The 18,109-nt window shown below is 36.3% G+C and overlaps 1 protein-coding gene across 18 annotated transcripts in view; it reads right to left on the bottom strand.

Annotated features, from left to right (window-relative positions):
- Positions 1–2,588: 2,588 nt before the first annotated feature.
- The window catches only part of eya4 (EYA transcriptional coactivator and phosphatase 4), a 288,462-nt gene continuing 272,941 nt past the window's right edge, over positions 2,589–18,109 (bottom strand). For 12 of the 18 annotated variants that reach the window (XM_039747737.1, XM_039747741.1, XM_039747740.1 and 9 more), the window contains 4 exons: positions 16,376–16,490; positions 15,333–15,454; positions 7,869–7,969; positions 2,589–3,797 (listed from right to left, as the gene is read on the bottom strand). In XM_039747737.1, the coding sequence (XP_039603671.1) occupies positions 3,717–3,797; positions 7,869–7,969; positions 15,333–15,454; positions 16,376–16,490 (419 nt within the window). In that variant the 3' untranslated portion in view covers positions 2,589–3,716. The other 6 variants (XM_039747739.1, XM_039747744.1, XM_039747754.1 and 3 more) reach the window with 2 other exon arrangements.

Genomic DNA, 18,109 nt, shown 5'->3' with positions numbered 1-18,109 from the left:
GGCTGGTGAGCACCAAAACTCAAATGCTACCCATTTTCTTTTATTATTACTAATAGCACACATTTGTTTTTGTAAAAAAGTACTCAAACACAATGCCACATTTAAGACACTAAAGTACAGAACTGAATGGCAGCACGGTTGAATATGAAGCAGAAAAGCTGCAACACGTTATACTAATGCACTACATTTTTGTTCTACCCAGAACGTGCCTAAATTCACTGCAGAGGTCCATATCTCGTGATACGTTCCATGCACCTTGGAAGTCAGTACTGGGAATGATGTCACACTTGAGTTGGCTGCATTCGAGTATAACAATTGGAAAACCAATATGGACACTTACAGAAATATTTTTGTTGTGCTTGCCCTATTGAAATAAATACCAGTTGGTGACAATGCATTGCACAGTATTTGGCTATACTGTAGCAACATGTCCACAGATAAAAGCTGGACAGTACTGTGTGTACGACTGATTTAATGAGACGCAAACAGAAGGGCTAATAAACTGTATAATACTGCAGCTTTCACAGAAGTTCACGGTGTACGTTGACATTCTAAATTGATGTCATAATCTGAAGTTGGCCAAACTCAAACTTTACAGACCAGGCCCGAGTTTCTGAGTAGGAAATCCAACTCGCACCTTTTTCTGACAGCCAACAGCACGCAGCCTGATAGAGCCAGTACCTTACAAAGTTTAACAGGCATGGCAAGTTGAGCCGCAGTCTTGGCCCTTTTCTCTTTTTTCATTTTGTTTTTAGTATGTTAAACATGAGACAAAAGAAACGAGCCGTTTTATGAGGTCCAAAACACCCACATTTCCATTTCCTCACTGCTGCATTCTATGCATTGCACTTTCAAATGAGCATTGATTGGTTGTCATCTCTCACACACAGAGCCACCTCTAGCACTAAAGACAAAATCAAACTGTTGGATTCTGTCAGGGTGAATCATGGACAAGTTGGAGCGAATTGCTGGGTATGTCAAACTAGATGAGCGTCCTTGATGGGCACACAACACCAATTACTTCTGACTTACTAAGATTAAGTGCATGAAGTGTATAACCAAAAATCACTGGGAAAGTCTTCTAATGTGACATGGCCTTAAATTTGGAAACAACAGGGTAGCAGACTCAGAATCATTTTGTTTCCCACTTGGATGGACATTTTAATATAGACAGCTAATTCTGTGAAGACATGTGCTTATGAAAACCTTCAAGCTAGCTGCAAACATGTACACATCATTGTCTCCCTTGTTTCACTTGCACATCTCAGTTAAGGTTGTTGTAACAGTCTGAGGCTAAGTAAAAGGAAAGTCTTTACTCAAAATGAATGAACTGAGTTTCAATGTGTACCTCATGGGTTTCTATTAGTTTTGTTAACATGTACCCTCTGACCAGGCAATTAACCAGTAAGTTCCTTTGGTAGAATCATGGTAGTGGGTAGTGCCAGAAATGTCTGTATGGAGTTTGCACACTTTATCTCTCACACATTCTTTCCATTTCCATACTGCTACATTTTGTCAACAGGAGTACATGTCTTATGATAGACTGAAATCCCTTCTAGGGCTTGCTCCTGCCCAGTGTCTGATGTCACATGGATAGCCTACAGCTCCTGTCAAACACTGAAACTGGACTGGGAGCATTTAGTAAATAAATATATAAATATGGAGAAAGCTGTCAACGGTACAGCATAACATTCTCAAATGTGTTTAATCGAAATCAGGTTCGTTAGGGGCTAAAGGCTAGCTCTGTAGTAAAGGGCTCATGATAGTAACCAGCAAGGCAGGGCCAAGTCCTGCCCACCTTTACTGTGCCAATGTGGAATCAACAATTAAATTAATGTGCATGTCTTTGGGGATGTGAGAGTAAAAGCCATGTAGACACGGGGGGGAAAGTGCAAACTCTACAAGGATGATAACTCGATATGTCATGCTGGATCTGTGAAGCATCCCACAAGTAAATTAAAATGTATAATGTATTATAATACTTAATATAATATATATATATAATTGTAATGAGAACAATTTGTACAGTCCAAGATTCTTCTTGTGGTATGTTCAGTGTTACCAACAGAAAAACAGAGTTAAAACCTGGCAGGATCTAATCAATAATATTTTAGAATAAGTTCTTAAAGCGCCGAGGAAGCAATTATCTCCACATTTCTTTTTCTTCTCCATTCATCTCTATTGGCCTATTCGACTCATTAATTTAGGTATGTTTAAAAGCCTTAAGTTTTACCTCGTTGGCCATGCTCTGTCTCTCAGGGGTTGGGGTTGATTTGTTTTCAATCCTATTTTTTGTAAAAATTGATCGATTTGTAGGTAATGATTACAATAAAATTAATAGAATTAAAAAAAATGCTAATCTGTGAATTTTGCAAAGACCAGCAGTGTTTACACTTCTCCTTGTGGCAGAAACAACCTGTTTATTGAAAGAGTGTGCAAATGACTGTATGTTACAGTAGTTAGAAACCAAATCATTGTGGGACAGAGCATCCAGCAAGCCACCAACATCTAAATAAATAGCCTACCTGTACTTCCTCTGGAGATGTGTTTCAAATATTTCTTTTCAAAGCAAAAGAAAAAAAATCAGCTTGGGGCCACTTAGGTTTATTCCTTTCTGTATTACATACCTGTGACACCGAGACAAGATCTCCAAACACAAGTCCAAAAATGGGATCAAATGCTCTTTAGAATGTTCTCACACTTTCCCCAGTAGCCCCCTTACCCACCAAAAAAATTAAACATTTTGACAGCATGTTGTCAAAATCGAACAAGGCAAGAACGGTTGTATCCTCCACTTCCGTTGATCGTCCATCGGCGAGCTGTGTCTAGTAGACACCAATGAAGTCATCTGAGATCCACGTAAAACACAAACTCTCCTTTTATTGTTTGAGGCTGATGTTTCTTTCTGCTTTTAATGCAGAACTGTGATTCTGATATTTTGAAATTTGGTCATGTCAAAAATTTTCATAAAACATTTTTTTTATATATCTACATAAGATTTCTGTTTTTTGTCATTTAACCAAAATTAATATGTAACACACAAACACTGTCTTTTCATAAGGCACAACAAATCATTATGCACATTCTGATTGCCAAAACTTACAAAAGTGACAATTTCCCATTCTCAACTCTCTTTCTCTCTCTCACAAAAAAAAAAAAATCTCTTTCCACCATTTGTCGCCACAGTAAAATAGTAACGATAAAATAATTTACACAAATGATAGTTCTAGACGTCATTGTCATTGGAGTCATCTGCATTGTAAGTATTTGCTTTTATCATTGAGAAGATTTTCTGTGATTAGGAATGCTGTTGATCACCACCCTGTTAAAGAAGAAAGTCTTACTTTTCATAAACCAAAGGTTCCTCTCTGGAAAGTGATTCATGCCTGGATCAGTGAATGCTTCATTTTGGTGGTGCTGTTTTTATTTGGAAAGGCGGGGGGTGAAGGGGGTATTAACAGGTTGTTGGGAGGTAGGTCAGCAACTTCCAGCATATCTATACTTTAGAGAACAAAATGCACATATTGATGTAAGACCTTAAACAGATCTGATATACACGAAAAAGTCTGGCATCCGAGCTCCAGGTTTTGATAGAGTCCTCGTCTTCTTAAGACAGTTAATGTTTGTAAGCCAGAGATTCTAAATCACAGACAAAAACCCATCTCAGTGTATTTTGGTTTAAATATAAAAAAAGACTTCCAACGCTATAGTACAAATTATAAGTACTCCAGTTCCAGTGCTTGATGCAAAGCCAGCAGGTCTGAGTGACTTGATATCCTCCAGAAGGGCATATTATGCTGCGTTGAAAACAATATACATCATTTAAGAATGGAAATAAATGTGCATTTTTGGGTATACAGATATTTTAAATGTTTTAGAAATTGCTCAATGAACAAAACAATCTCACACCAGTTCAAATGGGTCCATGCAGGTTTTACAGTTCATCTAATCAAAAATAAACAGAAAACACATGCAGGTATAAAAATCAAAAAGCACCACCACCTTGCAGGAAAAAAAAATCACAGACCTCAATATTAAGGGTTAACAATTCACTTGGAAAAGCATTTTTTAGCTTGTTTGTGCTGTCCACAGGTCAAGGATATGGCCACTTTAATCTTTTAGGGATGTTAGGTATGTAGAGTACCCACAAAACTATATACATGGACAGCTCAAGCATCCTTCAGAACAGCTGAAAGGCTTTCATAGACATTGCAGAACTCTTAACAATTATATAAACTTGCCTACCAGGAAATGAGATGAACAACAATAAGCAATACTGCAGTTAAATTCATCTGCTTTTCATAACGTTTTGTGGATTTTTTTTTGTGTTTTTCCCATTGGTGCAAAAAATGCTTAAATCCACATGTACTTGAAAACCCTTTTTTTAAGTTTATTTCATACACAATTTTAGGACCACCATGCTATAATTGCTAATTTGATCTATGCTGCAGACAGGCAAACATACTGTCAAAATAAATCAAAGAATTCATTGCAAACAAGGAAAATACAAAAGTCCTTTAAGAGAATTGCAAAGCATCACAGCCATTTTAATCAGTAAGCTTAAGGCTTACAGTTGTCTCCTTGTGAGGCCTGTTTCTGCATTTTTTACTTTTTCTCTGTGCTGAGCCAAGTCTGTCACACCAGACTGGCACTATTAGGCTAAGCATCCTACTAGGTGTCCGTTGTCATTACTTTATTTAATATGTGTGGGCTCTGTGGGCAGTTTGCCTAGTGGGAAAAGATCTGAACTTTTAATCCACAAGGATGGATTGATTAAGATGATGGATTTTTAATGTTGACAAACTTGATTCCTCCTTTGCCTCTCAAATTCTTTGCTCAGTTTTAAAATGGTCAATCTCATGCTCTCCTCTAGTTCAGCTAATTTAAATCCTAAACGTACCAGAAATGCATTTGCTAGCTTGCAAGCAGTACTTTACTTCAGTGTGGCCTAGTGACTCACATACTGGATTACAAATCACAAGGCCGTTGTTTCACTAATGTGACACTGTACAAGTAAATGAACCTGCCTGTATTCCAATTGTAAATAAATATAGACTTTTGTGTCTATATATATATATATATATATATATATATATATATATATATATATATATATATATATATATATATATATATACATATATATACATATATATATATAAATCTGCAGTTTTGTACTTTTGAAGTGTATTGGGATGGTAGGAAGGCAAAATAAACATAAGAATAAAATAGGAAATTTTTAAATAAAATACAATTGAATAAACCCAGCCCATCCATATTAAATGATGTTTTTGTTCTTTTATTTCGCCTTATATAATTTCTTGTATTAGGAATTTGTTAGTTTTCACATACTCCTTGGGGTCAGAGTGCAGGGTCAGCCATTGTACAACGCCCCTAGAGCAGGGGCTTACAGGTTAAGGGTCTTGCTCAAGGGCCCAGCAGAGTAGGATCTCTTTTGGCAGTGACAGGGATTCAAACCGGCAACCTTCAGGATACCAGCACAGATCCTTAGCCTCAGAGCCACCACTCCACCTCAAATATGTTGTCATAAAGTTTACAAGTTGTTTGGAAAACTCTTTAGAAACAGTGTTTTGTAAACAATGGGCTGGGTCGTGGACATGTTTGTGATGGGTCATCACACGATCAGCCGAGTGATTTTGTGGTCACTGAAATTTAGCACACTTTTTATCGCAGCGGTATGTAATCTGAGATGTATGCTATAAACAACACCATTGACACATCACAGAAAGTGTTTGTTTCTATGGCACAGAAACGAAACAATCCAACAAATGATTACCCCTCTTGGAACTTTCATTTTATGAAAAAAACTCAAGTTGGTTGATAGCATAGGAACAGGAGGGAATGACAGATGAGCTTGTGAAGTGAAGGCTGTGGTGCTATGAAATGTTGAAATACAAATAACAGGATAGGAATAAGGATGTGACAATTTTCAGGGTGTTGTGGGGGATGAGTTAATGATGTGGGGTATACAGTATATAATGCCATGACAGTATTATGTGCTGAGTGCAGTTTCAATGGTCATAGACAATTGGTTGGTGCCTCACTGTGGTTAAGGCTTGTATACATTGAATCCAAATTTGTAACTGAGGTGTACATAAGTTTTTGTTTTAAGTTCAAGTTGCCTTGACAAAGAAGAATTCTTTCTTGTCACACTACTTTAAACTGGTTTGATACATTTCAATCTACTGGTAGTGTAAATGAAATGTTTATTGGGCCATTGAGAACTGTAAGAACACCAGAACATATAAAATGAGTGAGAAAGGCCGTAAAGCAGACTTAGGCATTCAGGATGGCATCAATCGGTAGTTAAACATTTCAAACTGAACTGTTCTCCAAAGTCTTCATAAAGATTTATCCTTACTTTTGCTCACATAAAATATACATGTCAATTTTTTTAAGAATAATTTAGTTAAGTGAATCAACTTTTTACTCAATTTATTTGTTAAACAAATCCTGAATATGCAGAATAACTTAGATTAACTCTTTTAGATGAATGCTTTTTAAAATGGTGAACCTTATTTGAAAAATATTATTTTAAAAAATTCCATTTAAGACAAGCAAATAAACTGCATAGACTTTATTCTTTATCCAGCGCAATAAATGAAGTGACTAAGTTAAGCGGTCATTTATACCGTCCTTTTCAAAAATCATATTCTGACACTGCACCCATCACAAAGAAAAATGAATTTCTCTCTGACTTATTACACTGGTAGTAATATACTTCAGGAATCTATTGAATCTATTTTGAATCATAATCATTGTCTTGTTAACATTGTGTTTGCTTTCCATGTTTCTCTTTTAGTAATATTCACGTGGTAAATATGCTTGAATGGTAACAAAATCTTTTACTGCTTTTTATTAATCTGTGTGGCCATTGTTATTTATCTAGGTATGGCTCTGTTGTCATTGTAATTATAACCCTCTTCTTGGGTCCTTATATGGTACTTTTTTAAAAATTTGATCCTCATATTAAAAAGTTTAAGAACCCCTGCTTTAGAAGAAAAGCCAGCTCGGGTAGATGAGATGTTGACAGTTTGGCCTTTAAGGTAATAATAATTTACCTGAGTTCAAGTGCATCATTATCCCAGTGAGGCATTTAAAAAAAATGCACTTTCAAGTAGTAGCTACCAGTGGGAGAATGAGGACATAACCAGTGTTTCACCGAACATAGTGAGATGTGAAATAATTTTGACCTCAAACCTACTTTGTTTTATATATAAAAAAATAACATTACATTTGTCAAAAATAGCATTTTGTGGATGTGTTATATTTAGAGAGATATATCTGCTTACTGCATTTTCTTTGCTTTTAATTTTCAACTAAATAAATTACAGCACATTGCTTACTGGGTGTTTGAGAAGAATATTAAAAGAAGCCGTTCATTTCACACAAAACTCCAGCTTGTAATGATGGTTAAAATAATGAATTGATAAGGTTTTGCATCACAAATGACAACTCTAAATCAAACTCTCAAAACATGTGAATGTTGTACAATCTGCTGTCTCACAGAGTCCAATAATGTAGTTAAATATACAGTATGTAAAATAGATGGATGCAAATAAAATTCTTAAAAAGGACCTTTGCAATGACCCTGAGAAGCAGGGTGAGGTGCTGTGCTATTCTAACGCAAATTATATCCCTTTTATTCTTGCACTGTTCTGTACTACATATGCCTACAAAGCAAGAAAGGCAAGCACAATTTATTCAAATTAAAAAGAAAAAGATAGATGTTGTTCCATCTCATGTCAAGTATAATTCTTTTCATGACAGATCAACTACTAAGTAGTGCAAATGAAAGAGAAGCAGGGCAGTCTGAGCAACACACCAACATTCACCACAGAAGTTACCTTTTTGGCTGCCTGCTCCTCTTCCACACCGTCCCCAATTACAACATACACTACTTTTCTGCCAAACCTTTGCATTATGCGCTCAAAGCAACTTTCTTTTCCTGGAAAATAAACAAGGGAGAGTTCAGAATGACTTTACCTGGCTAGCTGCATGTTCTTCATCTCGACCATCTCCAATGACAACATAAGTTATGTTTGTGCCAAACCTGGACACTATACGCTCAAAACAGCTTTCTTTTCCTGAAAAAACAACACAGCACTCAGTGTTTATCCATACAGGTAAAAAAAGAATAAGACCACTGGTCAGTTTAAAGCAATTTCTATAGTACTTTTTAAGCAATATTCATTACATTATTTGTGCATAATTGTTCTTTTATTTATTTGTTTTCTCATATCGTTTTGCCTGCTAGTAATTATCCATAGTTTCAACGAATTCAAAATGGCTGCTGCTACGTGACATGAATCGATTTTACAGTAGCTTGTGATGTTGCTGCCATTTTTTCCTATAAGAGCTGCATGGTAAGGTTTTTTGGGTTAATCCTTTGTTTGAACTGGCAGAATTTCATTCATCTGCTAAAAATCTGAAGTAAGTTTGGACATCTGTGCCTCAGCATTTTCTACATAATTCATGATTTTGACTAGCAAGGGCATCTTTCCAAGAAATGAACATTGATAATAGTTGTGTTTTCCTGGGTGGCAGAGATTAGAACAGAATAAATAGAAACTGAAACCTTAAGATGTGTTTGGGTTCAATTAAAGGCCCCACACATCTCAAAAGGGTGAACCAGAACTCATAGTCGAGTGAAGCACCAACGCTGCAACATAATAACATATAAAGTTGACTTTCAATTTACCAAATCATGGAAAGTTTTCAAGGAGGAAGTAATATAAATAACCCATTCTTACGCAGTGGACTTCAAACAGGACCAGCTCAGTTTGTGAGGAAACTTCAGATTAAATCAAAGCAAGAGAGCTTAAGAATTCAAATATTGTAAGGGAATGATTTTTATATAATATATACTTTTAGTATGCAACATATTATATAACTGAATCACACACAAATCTAAGGTGAAATTCACTTTATATTCCAAAGTACTCTCTCCCATAACTGGGGAAAGCAGAGAGTTATGAGGTGACAAGCTATTTAGATTAGATAAACTTTATTAATCCCATGAGGAAATTCAAAATTATATACAAGTTTTAAATTGGAAACATGAAGGATGCTTGTGAAAGTAAGCAAGGATATTTTATAATCCGATATAGTCCAATATACCATGAGGCTGTCTTCTGTGATGGTCATCAAAGCCTTTATCTTCTTTCTAGGAGCTTTTGTGTGTCTGTCACCAGCAAGAAATGTGTTTGCACTTCACCTGACTCTGTCGAGTGTTTCCACTTGGGGTTGCTGGATGCAAACTTAAGCCATCAGATTCAGAATAAAGAGTACAATTATATTAGACAGCTGAGCTAAAGCAGAACTGTCCCCTCTCTATCCCCTATCAGGATTCTGACAGTGAGGGCATCTTCTATTTCACAGCAGGCTCACTTTATTTCTGTCTCACTCCATTCTTGTGACTGACTGTACTTTATATTATATTGGCCTATATTGAATGTAACATATTGAGAGTTTTATTTACCCTTATTTTATTTACCATGGGATATAAAAGAACGTAGGACATGTTATAATTTGGTATAGACCAATATACTGTGAGGCTGAGTTCCATAATGGTAATTAAAGGCTTCCATATTCTTTCTAGAAATTTTTAAGTACCTGTCATCAGCGTGAAATTTGTTTCAATGAAGAGGTGGTTGAAACACATACCTCTGGTGTGTCAAATGGTAAAAAGGGTAATATTCACAAATACTTTGGTATATTTCTTCCTTAGGAAGAATTCTAAATCAATCAGATCCTAAATCAATATTTTACAGTGTAATTACCTTTATAGATCTTGGTTTACTCTTTATAGTACTCTAATAAATTCAAGATGATACCTAGACATAAGATTTACTTTATTACTGAAGTAAAATATAGTATTTCCAGAAGTGAGAAATATACTGGTGTCTGTGAAGTGTCTGAAAATTTATGTAAACAAAAACATTTCAAAATAAACATATCAGTAAGCCAGACATATTGGAGAGTTGTTTTAAAAAATAAAACAAGATGCTTTGAAATATAATAGTTGTAAAACCATTAACTGGTGGGAGGTGTAATCTATAAAGCTTATTGAGATAAGTGGATTGTCTGTTTTTTTATCATGGATGGAGAAGCACTGCTAAGCATATTATTGATTTTGCTCTGCTGCATTTGAAGCTTCCCTTTGTGCATTTCTTGATGTCTCTATCTGATGTAAGTGTGCCATCAAAACTGACACAAAGTAGTATGTTCCAATTTTTTCCTGAATTCCCAGATGCCCAGCCAGTCACTCAGGATAGAGATCTCTCTGAGATTTTTGAATATTTGTGCAAGAAAGTATTACTTTCTTATGCCATGTCCCTCTATACTGTTGTAGGTTTGCTAATTCCTGTAGCACCTAAATTTCCAATTTCTTTTTCTTAAGAATGTTTTCTTTAATTCTTAATACACAATACAGATGGTATTTACTGCTCTCTGTCACTCCTGAATATTGTATATACAGTATACTGTATATTTTCTTTGGGCTTAGCTAATCAAAAGGAAAACCAAAACTCACTGGGCAAAGGGTAAAAATGTTCCAATGTAGCTGAAGACCTATTTGGAGAAATCCTGGTTTGGTCTATCACAGGCAAGAGTCAGTACATGTAGAAACAGAAAATTCTACAGGTAAAAAGAAGCCGCAGTAACAAATGGTGTGGGATCATTCAAGAGACGATGAGATCTTAAGTAAATGAAAAACTCCATCTTGATCCAAGGTAGGTTGAAGTGGCACCTCTACTCTAATGTCAGGAGCAGGCGCTGATAGGGTGTTGCCACACCCACCACACAACGAACCACCTGGATTAGGACTCGAAAGCAGCAGGTTACACCTCAGTATCACACTGGAACAGTGTGAGGTTTTTTACGGTGGCTAGAGTGAAAATCCTGCCACCAACCCTAAATTCCGAAATAATCAGGAATGGGCATCAGGCAGGTCACTTGCCACCTGAAATGTTGCCCTGAAACTGTCAAACTACTTGTCAACTCCAAAAAGAAACAAGTGTCTGCTGAGTGAAAATAACTAAGGGCAATACAATAACCTGCAAAGCTTCCATGGCTAGGTGAGTCACTGAGCAGGTATTCACAATTATTAGTGACTCAGGGCTCTAGAGTGCAACCAATTTGGTCGCACGTGCAACCTAATTTCTCAATGGTGCGACTAAAAAAAATCAAAGGTTGCACCGGTGCGACCAGCCGTTCGAGGGGGAAAAAAAACGAAACGCCATGACTCTTAAAGTCTCCCTGTTGTTCAACAACAGACACACATTAGGCCCATTTCGTGGTCTAAACCAATCAGAGATAGTGAAGGGTGGATCCCGCCCCCCCTCTGATTGGCCGTGGTCCAGATATTCCTGTACGTGTGTGTGCGTTTGAAAATGCATGTGATGCAGTCAGACAGAGAGAGGTGAGTAGCCCATCAGGTAAACAGTGGATGCAGCCGCGGATTATGAGAGAAGATGAAAAGAACGATTGACAGCTTTTTCGTTAAGAATGTTAAGTTAGGGCCTGATCCATCCGAAAATCATAACCAATGCTCTGACATGGAGCCATCAACCTCCCAAGTTATAGCAAGCCCTGGTCCGGAGACGGCATTAGATAATGAGCCACATACGATCGAGTCCGAGCCCACTGAAATTAAAAGGGGTAAAGTGTATACATTTCGAAATGAGTGGCTTGACCAGTTTCCCTGGCTAAGATTCAGTAAAGCCGATAATATAATGCACTGTATTTACTGTAAAGAGTGTGGGAAGACCATGGCCGGCAGTAGTGCATTTGTGACTGGTTCTAATACATTTAGAATTGAAACGCTGAAAAAGCACAATGCATCTATAAAACACATTACATGCCGCGATAAATGCACTGCTCAAGTGTCCCCTCTCCCCGCTGCCTTTCAGCGGCAGGCAGCAAACAGATCATCAGACGAGGCCGAGATGATAATTAAGTTTAACGTTGCCTACAATATTGCAAAAGAAGAACTTCCCTTCACTAAATTTAAGTCCGAAATAATTCTTATGAAGAAAAATGGCTTGAACGTAAACCCGACATACAGCAATGATGTCGCGTGCGCCCAATTTATAGGAGTCATCGCAAATACATTGAAAAAGACGTCTGTGCAAATTGCGAACAGTAACAGTACATGGCATTCCTGATCAACGGAGACACAGATATTGCCACAAAGGAATGCGTCATTGTGTACGGTCGTATCTTGCGGAGAGGAAGACCGGTGAATATACTTATTGGACACATTGAGGTCGAGCATGCTCATGCCCAAGTCTGGAAGATTTTGATGCTAGAGAGAGTGTGGCCAGCTGGTTTAGTCAAGGCCAAAGATCAAGAAGGCCAAACTACAGGAGTTGGCCATCCGAGGGGCATGTGACTGCAATGGAGTCCATAAGACATTGAGCCATGAGATGTTCAGTTTGAAGCCCTTAAAACACTTCATTTAGATTTTCTTTTTAGTTAATTTATCTTGAGATTTTTTAAGTTTAAATTTCGGCTCAGTAAAGCACTTTAAGCACCAACACTTTTTCAGTAAGTTACCTTTCTTGTAGAATTGTGCTTGCCTTCAAATAAAGAACTTTATATTGACCAGATTGTTAGTTAATCATTTACAAGTCAATATTGCCTATATGGACAGCGATTAAAAAAAAACCAAACAAAAAAAAAAAAAACAAATAAATAAAGTGAATGTGTAAAACTGTGGCGTTAAATGTGATGCGGTTAAAAATTTTGGTGCACCTAACTTTTGTGCTGGTGCACCTAAGAAAAAAAGTTAGGCGCACCAGTGCAACCAGTGCAAAAAGTTAGTCTAGAGCCCTGTGACTCTTGGCCGTTATTGTTTGAGGACAAAATGAAACAAGCCAAGGACAGGTGGAAAGGCATGTTTTCTTTATGTCTTACGTATTTCAGTATGTCACAGCTCATGGTGCCTCAGTACTGTAACTTCAAAAAAACATATTAATAGATGAAACAAAAGTGAAAGTTCAAGATTTGGGGAACTTTTTTTTAAGGAGAGCTGTTTCCTCTAAAATTGGCCATCATTGTACAAATTTGTGTGCAATACATTACTGACCAGTTGTGCCAATAGTGTACATTTTGGCAGCAAGGGAATGCTTATTCAAAAATAAGTTGGAACATCTAAATTAGTTGAAACTTAAAATTTTAATCACATATATACAACATATTATATATGTATACTGTCAAAAATAAAAACATATGAGGTATGCTCAATAATACTAATCAACAGAAAACTCAAATCAAATACTGTATTTCTTATATTACTTTTTCTGTAAATGCATTATCTCAATTAATCTATAAAATGTATTAATAATTGAAGAAATCAACAACAGGCAGTACTTTCATACAGTTGCTTACTCACAATGCCTGGAGCTGATTTTTCTTCCTTGTAGCACTTTTTTTAATGTTTTTTTCTCCAGGAACTCCAGTTATGTCTTCAGTTCAAAGAGACTGTGCTATAAAGTGGATCATTCTTTCCAAATTGCCCTAGTGTATTCTGACTGCAAAGGACTAGCATCAATTTGGGACAGTATGCTGCTATGACAGATTCTGGCTCCCCGTTATCCTGAAGAAGATGAGTGGACCTGACAACTAATGGACTATACAGAGAATCTAATGTCATATAGAGACTTAGTATAGATTCTGCGGGTTGGTCAAATCATTAGATTAGAAAACAATTTGTGATTAACTTTGTTTTTGGGAAAGACTGGCAGTGTTATGAAACTTTTGCAAAGTAAACTGCTGCCTTAAACAGCAAAGTTCAACTATCTTCGGTAATGTTATTCATGGGGCTAAATGCCACATTAAATTATCTCGGTGCTATAAAGATACGTGAGAATTCATTGTAGTTAATAAATGTAAGAACAATTTAATTCAACTGTGTCCTTTTAAACAAAATTCACTGCCAAACAACATCAAACAATTTACTTTCTAGATATATCACAAAAAAGTAATGATGTAAAACCTACTATTACATAAACATAAGATCAAGACAAATGACAGGTATGTTTAGAACACGTTTAATGCATTTTTGATTAAACATGCGCCTGCTTTTTTTAATCAAACCTGATGTTGCATAATGGAAACTTTGAGGAAGGCAGACAGCATTATTAATCCACAATTAAACAATCCAGTTCAGGGTTACAGTTGAGCCAGTGTCTATCCTAGGATCATCTTGTACAAGGTAGGATCCTTCATTGGATAGGACACCATTCCATCAAAGAGTGCATTAAGGACATCATTCTATGAAAGACTGCACTAACTCACATAGCAACACTGACTCAAAACGTGGTGAATTTAGAGTCTTCAACTATTAAACACTCATGTTTAGGATGTGGATGGGAAATCGCGAACAATGGAAGAAAACTCAAGTCACAGAGATAATGAGCAGATGAAACTTCATACACACAGTGCCCAGGCTAGGACTTCAAGCCAGGACTTTGGGGCTGCAAGGCAACAGCACTAATAAAAATAATAAGTTAACATTTGAGAACACATGTAAACAAATAGATCCATATTTTACTTGTTATTCCAACAGAAATGTAAGACTGCTTGTTAAAATCATATGGTTATTTTGCAAAATATTATCTAAAGGAGTGGGCAACACCCCTGTTCCTGCAAATTAACATAATGGGAGTAATCCCAAAATCTGCTGCTGAAAACGGGAAGAATATCAGTAACTGTCTTCATATAATCAACAGAATTAATTCCCCAGTTTATCCTGTTTTGATGCTATTGATTAAAATATTGATGTATCCATGGCATTATTCTATGCTGCACTTCCTTAACAGCCGCCTACTTATAATCTAGTGAATTGTACTTTACTGTAATCATATTTACTTTATATATCAATATACACAACTGCTAGACATGTATTTTACCATTTCCCTGTATGTCCAGACAACTGGCTAAGCAGGCCCAGCTGAATTATAGCTGGGCCAAGAACCTAATCATTTCAGTAATGTGATCCAAGCCCTGCCAATAATATAAAAAGAGAAACATTTAATTTGTCACTTAACCAATAATTTGAAATTACTAAAATTAACATGTTAAACATATTGATATTATTAAGTCTATTGCACCATGACATGAAAAATGGATTATGGTTATAATAAAGTCCATTAAAAAAGTTCCATTCTAGCACAATTCTTTGGAGCAGTATCTACTGAGCATGTCATAATGCACTTTGAAATTCAGCCTGCACCAAAACAATAACAATAATGAACATAGTAACGCACATTATGTTAATGATAAACTTCCCTTAGTCTCATTCTTACCTATTTTTGTTGCACTATAAATATTTTCAATGGGAAATACTCCTCCTAGACTATATAAAAGAACTTTTGCAAGTGCTGGTATGAGTTGTGTTGTCGTAACCAATACATTGACACAGTTACTTCTGAAAGAAAAGCAGAGAACATCATTAAAAATTCCATTGAAACCTTCAGAGCATCCATCTGAAAGAAGTAATTAACAGACTGAATTCCAAGTTGGTCACATATGCTGAAAATGTTAGGATAGTTCACTATTAAACCAGCAACAAATTATCCATCCATTTTCAATTACAGGGTCAAGAGGTATCACAACCTATCCTGACAACATCAAAGCAAGACAGAAACCAGGACACCAGTCTACCGCAAGGCTCACTCTGTCACTCTGGACCAATTTAAAGTCAGATTAATCTAAGAAACATGTTTTAAGGCTGTGGAATGGAAATGGAGTACTGGAACACTGCACATATAGAGAAATGAGCATTCTTCAAAAAGAGATGAGACCTCAACTCTGATCCTGGGGGCTGTCATATAGCATAAGTAATCACTGTGCCACTATGCCACTCGGGTTGTAAATTATGTCTGCATACTGTGTGAGCCTGAGCAAGTCACTTCACCTATATACACAAACAACATACAAGATATGGAAACAATTCTACCAGGTCAGCATGGTAGTGCAGTGCTTAGGTCTGCTGGGTTTGAATCCAGTGCCCAATAAAAGGCTGTGTGGAGTCTGTAAATTCTCCCTTTATCTTTGTGGAATATTTCACTTTATTCATGTTTTCTTCACACTTGACCCTCCTTGATTAACTGTTGATTCTAAGGTTGACCTGGTGTTAGAGCGAAAGTGGATGTGTGTGTGTGTGCACAAATAGGCCCTGCAATCAACTGGTGCGTCTTCCAAGGCTGATTCCAGCTTTGTATCTGATTCTAGTTGGATAGCATCTGGCTGCATAAGATCCTGAATTGGACTGAGCAGATTAGAGAATTTTATGTGTTAATGTGTTAAGTACATCTTTTTAAAATGGCAAAGAGAAGAGTTGACTTACCTGGAACTGATGATTGACAGAGATTTAAGTGCATTGGTGAGCCAGGAATCTGTTAACGCCTCAACTTCAGCTCTGAGTTGCAGCCATGCATCTCTTTTGGCAGGCCCAAGAAGACCTTAAAATAATGATTGAAAACATAAAGATTTGTCTGTTTATGTGAGAATATGATTTTTTTTTTCAATTTAATGTTCTTTTAATACATTTAGCTGATTTAAGCTCAATGTTCAGTTTTACCAGGCTATTATATTAATGTTAGTAGCATTTAATTATTAGAGCTGCATTACAGAATTATCCTTAATATTAACATTTTTTTTCAGTCCAACTCTGTTCCTTGTTCGATGTTAAACTGTTTGTCTTTTGTACAACCCTTGGAACAGGCAGTAATCTTCAAAAGCATGTGAAAGACAAGCAAGCAATAGTTGATTCAGAAAAGCATGTATAGTGAGTGTAAAGTTACAGTAAACGAATATTAACATTTAACACTTTTAATCTCTGTGTCATGTATTCAAGCCAGTGAATGTGGAAGAAAAACCCTTTTTAAGCTCTCTGGATGTACAACAATAATGCTTTGATGTTTTATCATTTTATTTCCCTTTTCGTTATGTCTCTTAAAATGAAAAATTGCAACAAAAGTTGACATCTTTTTAGGCTAAAAGCCTCCTAAAACTGATTTGGAAACTAAAATAAAACCCAGGGACTACTCTTGAGATAAGCTAGCCTTCAGTAAGACCATTTAAGACTGTGCTGGGAATGTGAATTAACTGAAAAGCACTATAATAACATAAATAAATACCACTGATACAGAAAGGCGATAGAGGCACTATACAAGCAGATAAACAGATGGAAGATTGATTTCAATATATTGTTTTAAGTGTCTTTACTCTCATAACACTTGATTACTCATTTCTCAGAGTTTTTGTTTCAACCATCACCTTTATAACACTCTATACATGGAAAATAAGAACTCTCAAGATAGTGACACTATTGAAATAAAAATAATCAGTGTTTAAAGATGAAAAGAACCATTAGGTCATACTGAATATTTTTATTTGAACAAAGTGATAAAACATAAGGTTTTTCTAGCTTATATATTTTGCTTTCTAAAAGGAACTGCACAGCATAATATGTACTTGAATATTCTTCAAAAAAGTAATTTTGTTGACAGAGGGAGCATGCAGAGATGGAGTATTTTTCTTCAATTTAATTTTACATGACCAAATAGATATATGCTCTGAACCTACCTACCTCTGTGTATTGTATATACAGTATATACACATACACCTAAAAAACATGCAGTGTTTCTTAATGGGACTGTTTTACAGATGCACCTGGGAAATAGTATAGAAGTAGAAATGTTAATCACTCAGTATCTATTTTCCTCCACTCCAGAATGGAACAGCACATGAATTGTGTCACTTCTGCTTAGTCCTCTGGCTCCACCCACTCCCTGAGAAGGCTAAAGGAAGGACAGAAAAGTCTAAAAAAGAATTGGGGCCCCAGATGGGAGACCCTGTTTAATCTGTAAGATGAGTATGCATAAAATGCAGAATGCTGAGAGACCTGGCATCTTAAGGAATTACTTTTATTTTGCTCTACTGTAGTTCACATCTGACCTGTCCAAAGATTCCATGCCTCTTCTGCATACACCCATGTAAATGCAAATAAGGATTTGGGAGTGAACCACTGATATAAGGGCTTCTTTAGAATGATGCATGAGTATACAGTAGAAAGGTA

This window comes from Polypterus senegalus, chromosome 3, assembly GCF_016835505.1.
Source record: "Polypterus senegalus isolate Bchr_013 chromosome 3, ASM1683550v1, whole genome shotgun sequence".
In the NCBI taxonomy this organism is placed as follows: domain Eukaryota; kingdom Metazoa; phylum Chordata; class Cladistia; order Polypteriformes; family Polypteridae; genus Polypterus; species Polypterus senegalus.
This window is presented reverse-complemented; position numbering and strand designations above follow the sequence as displayed.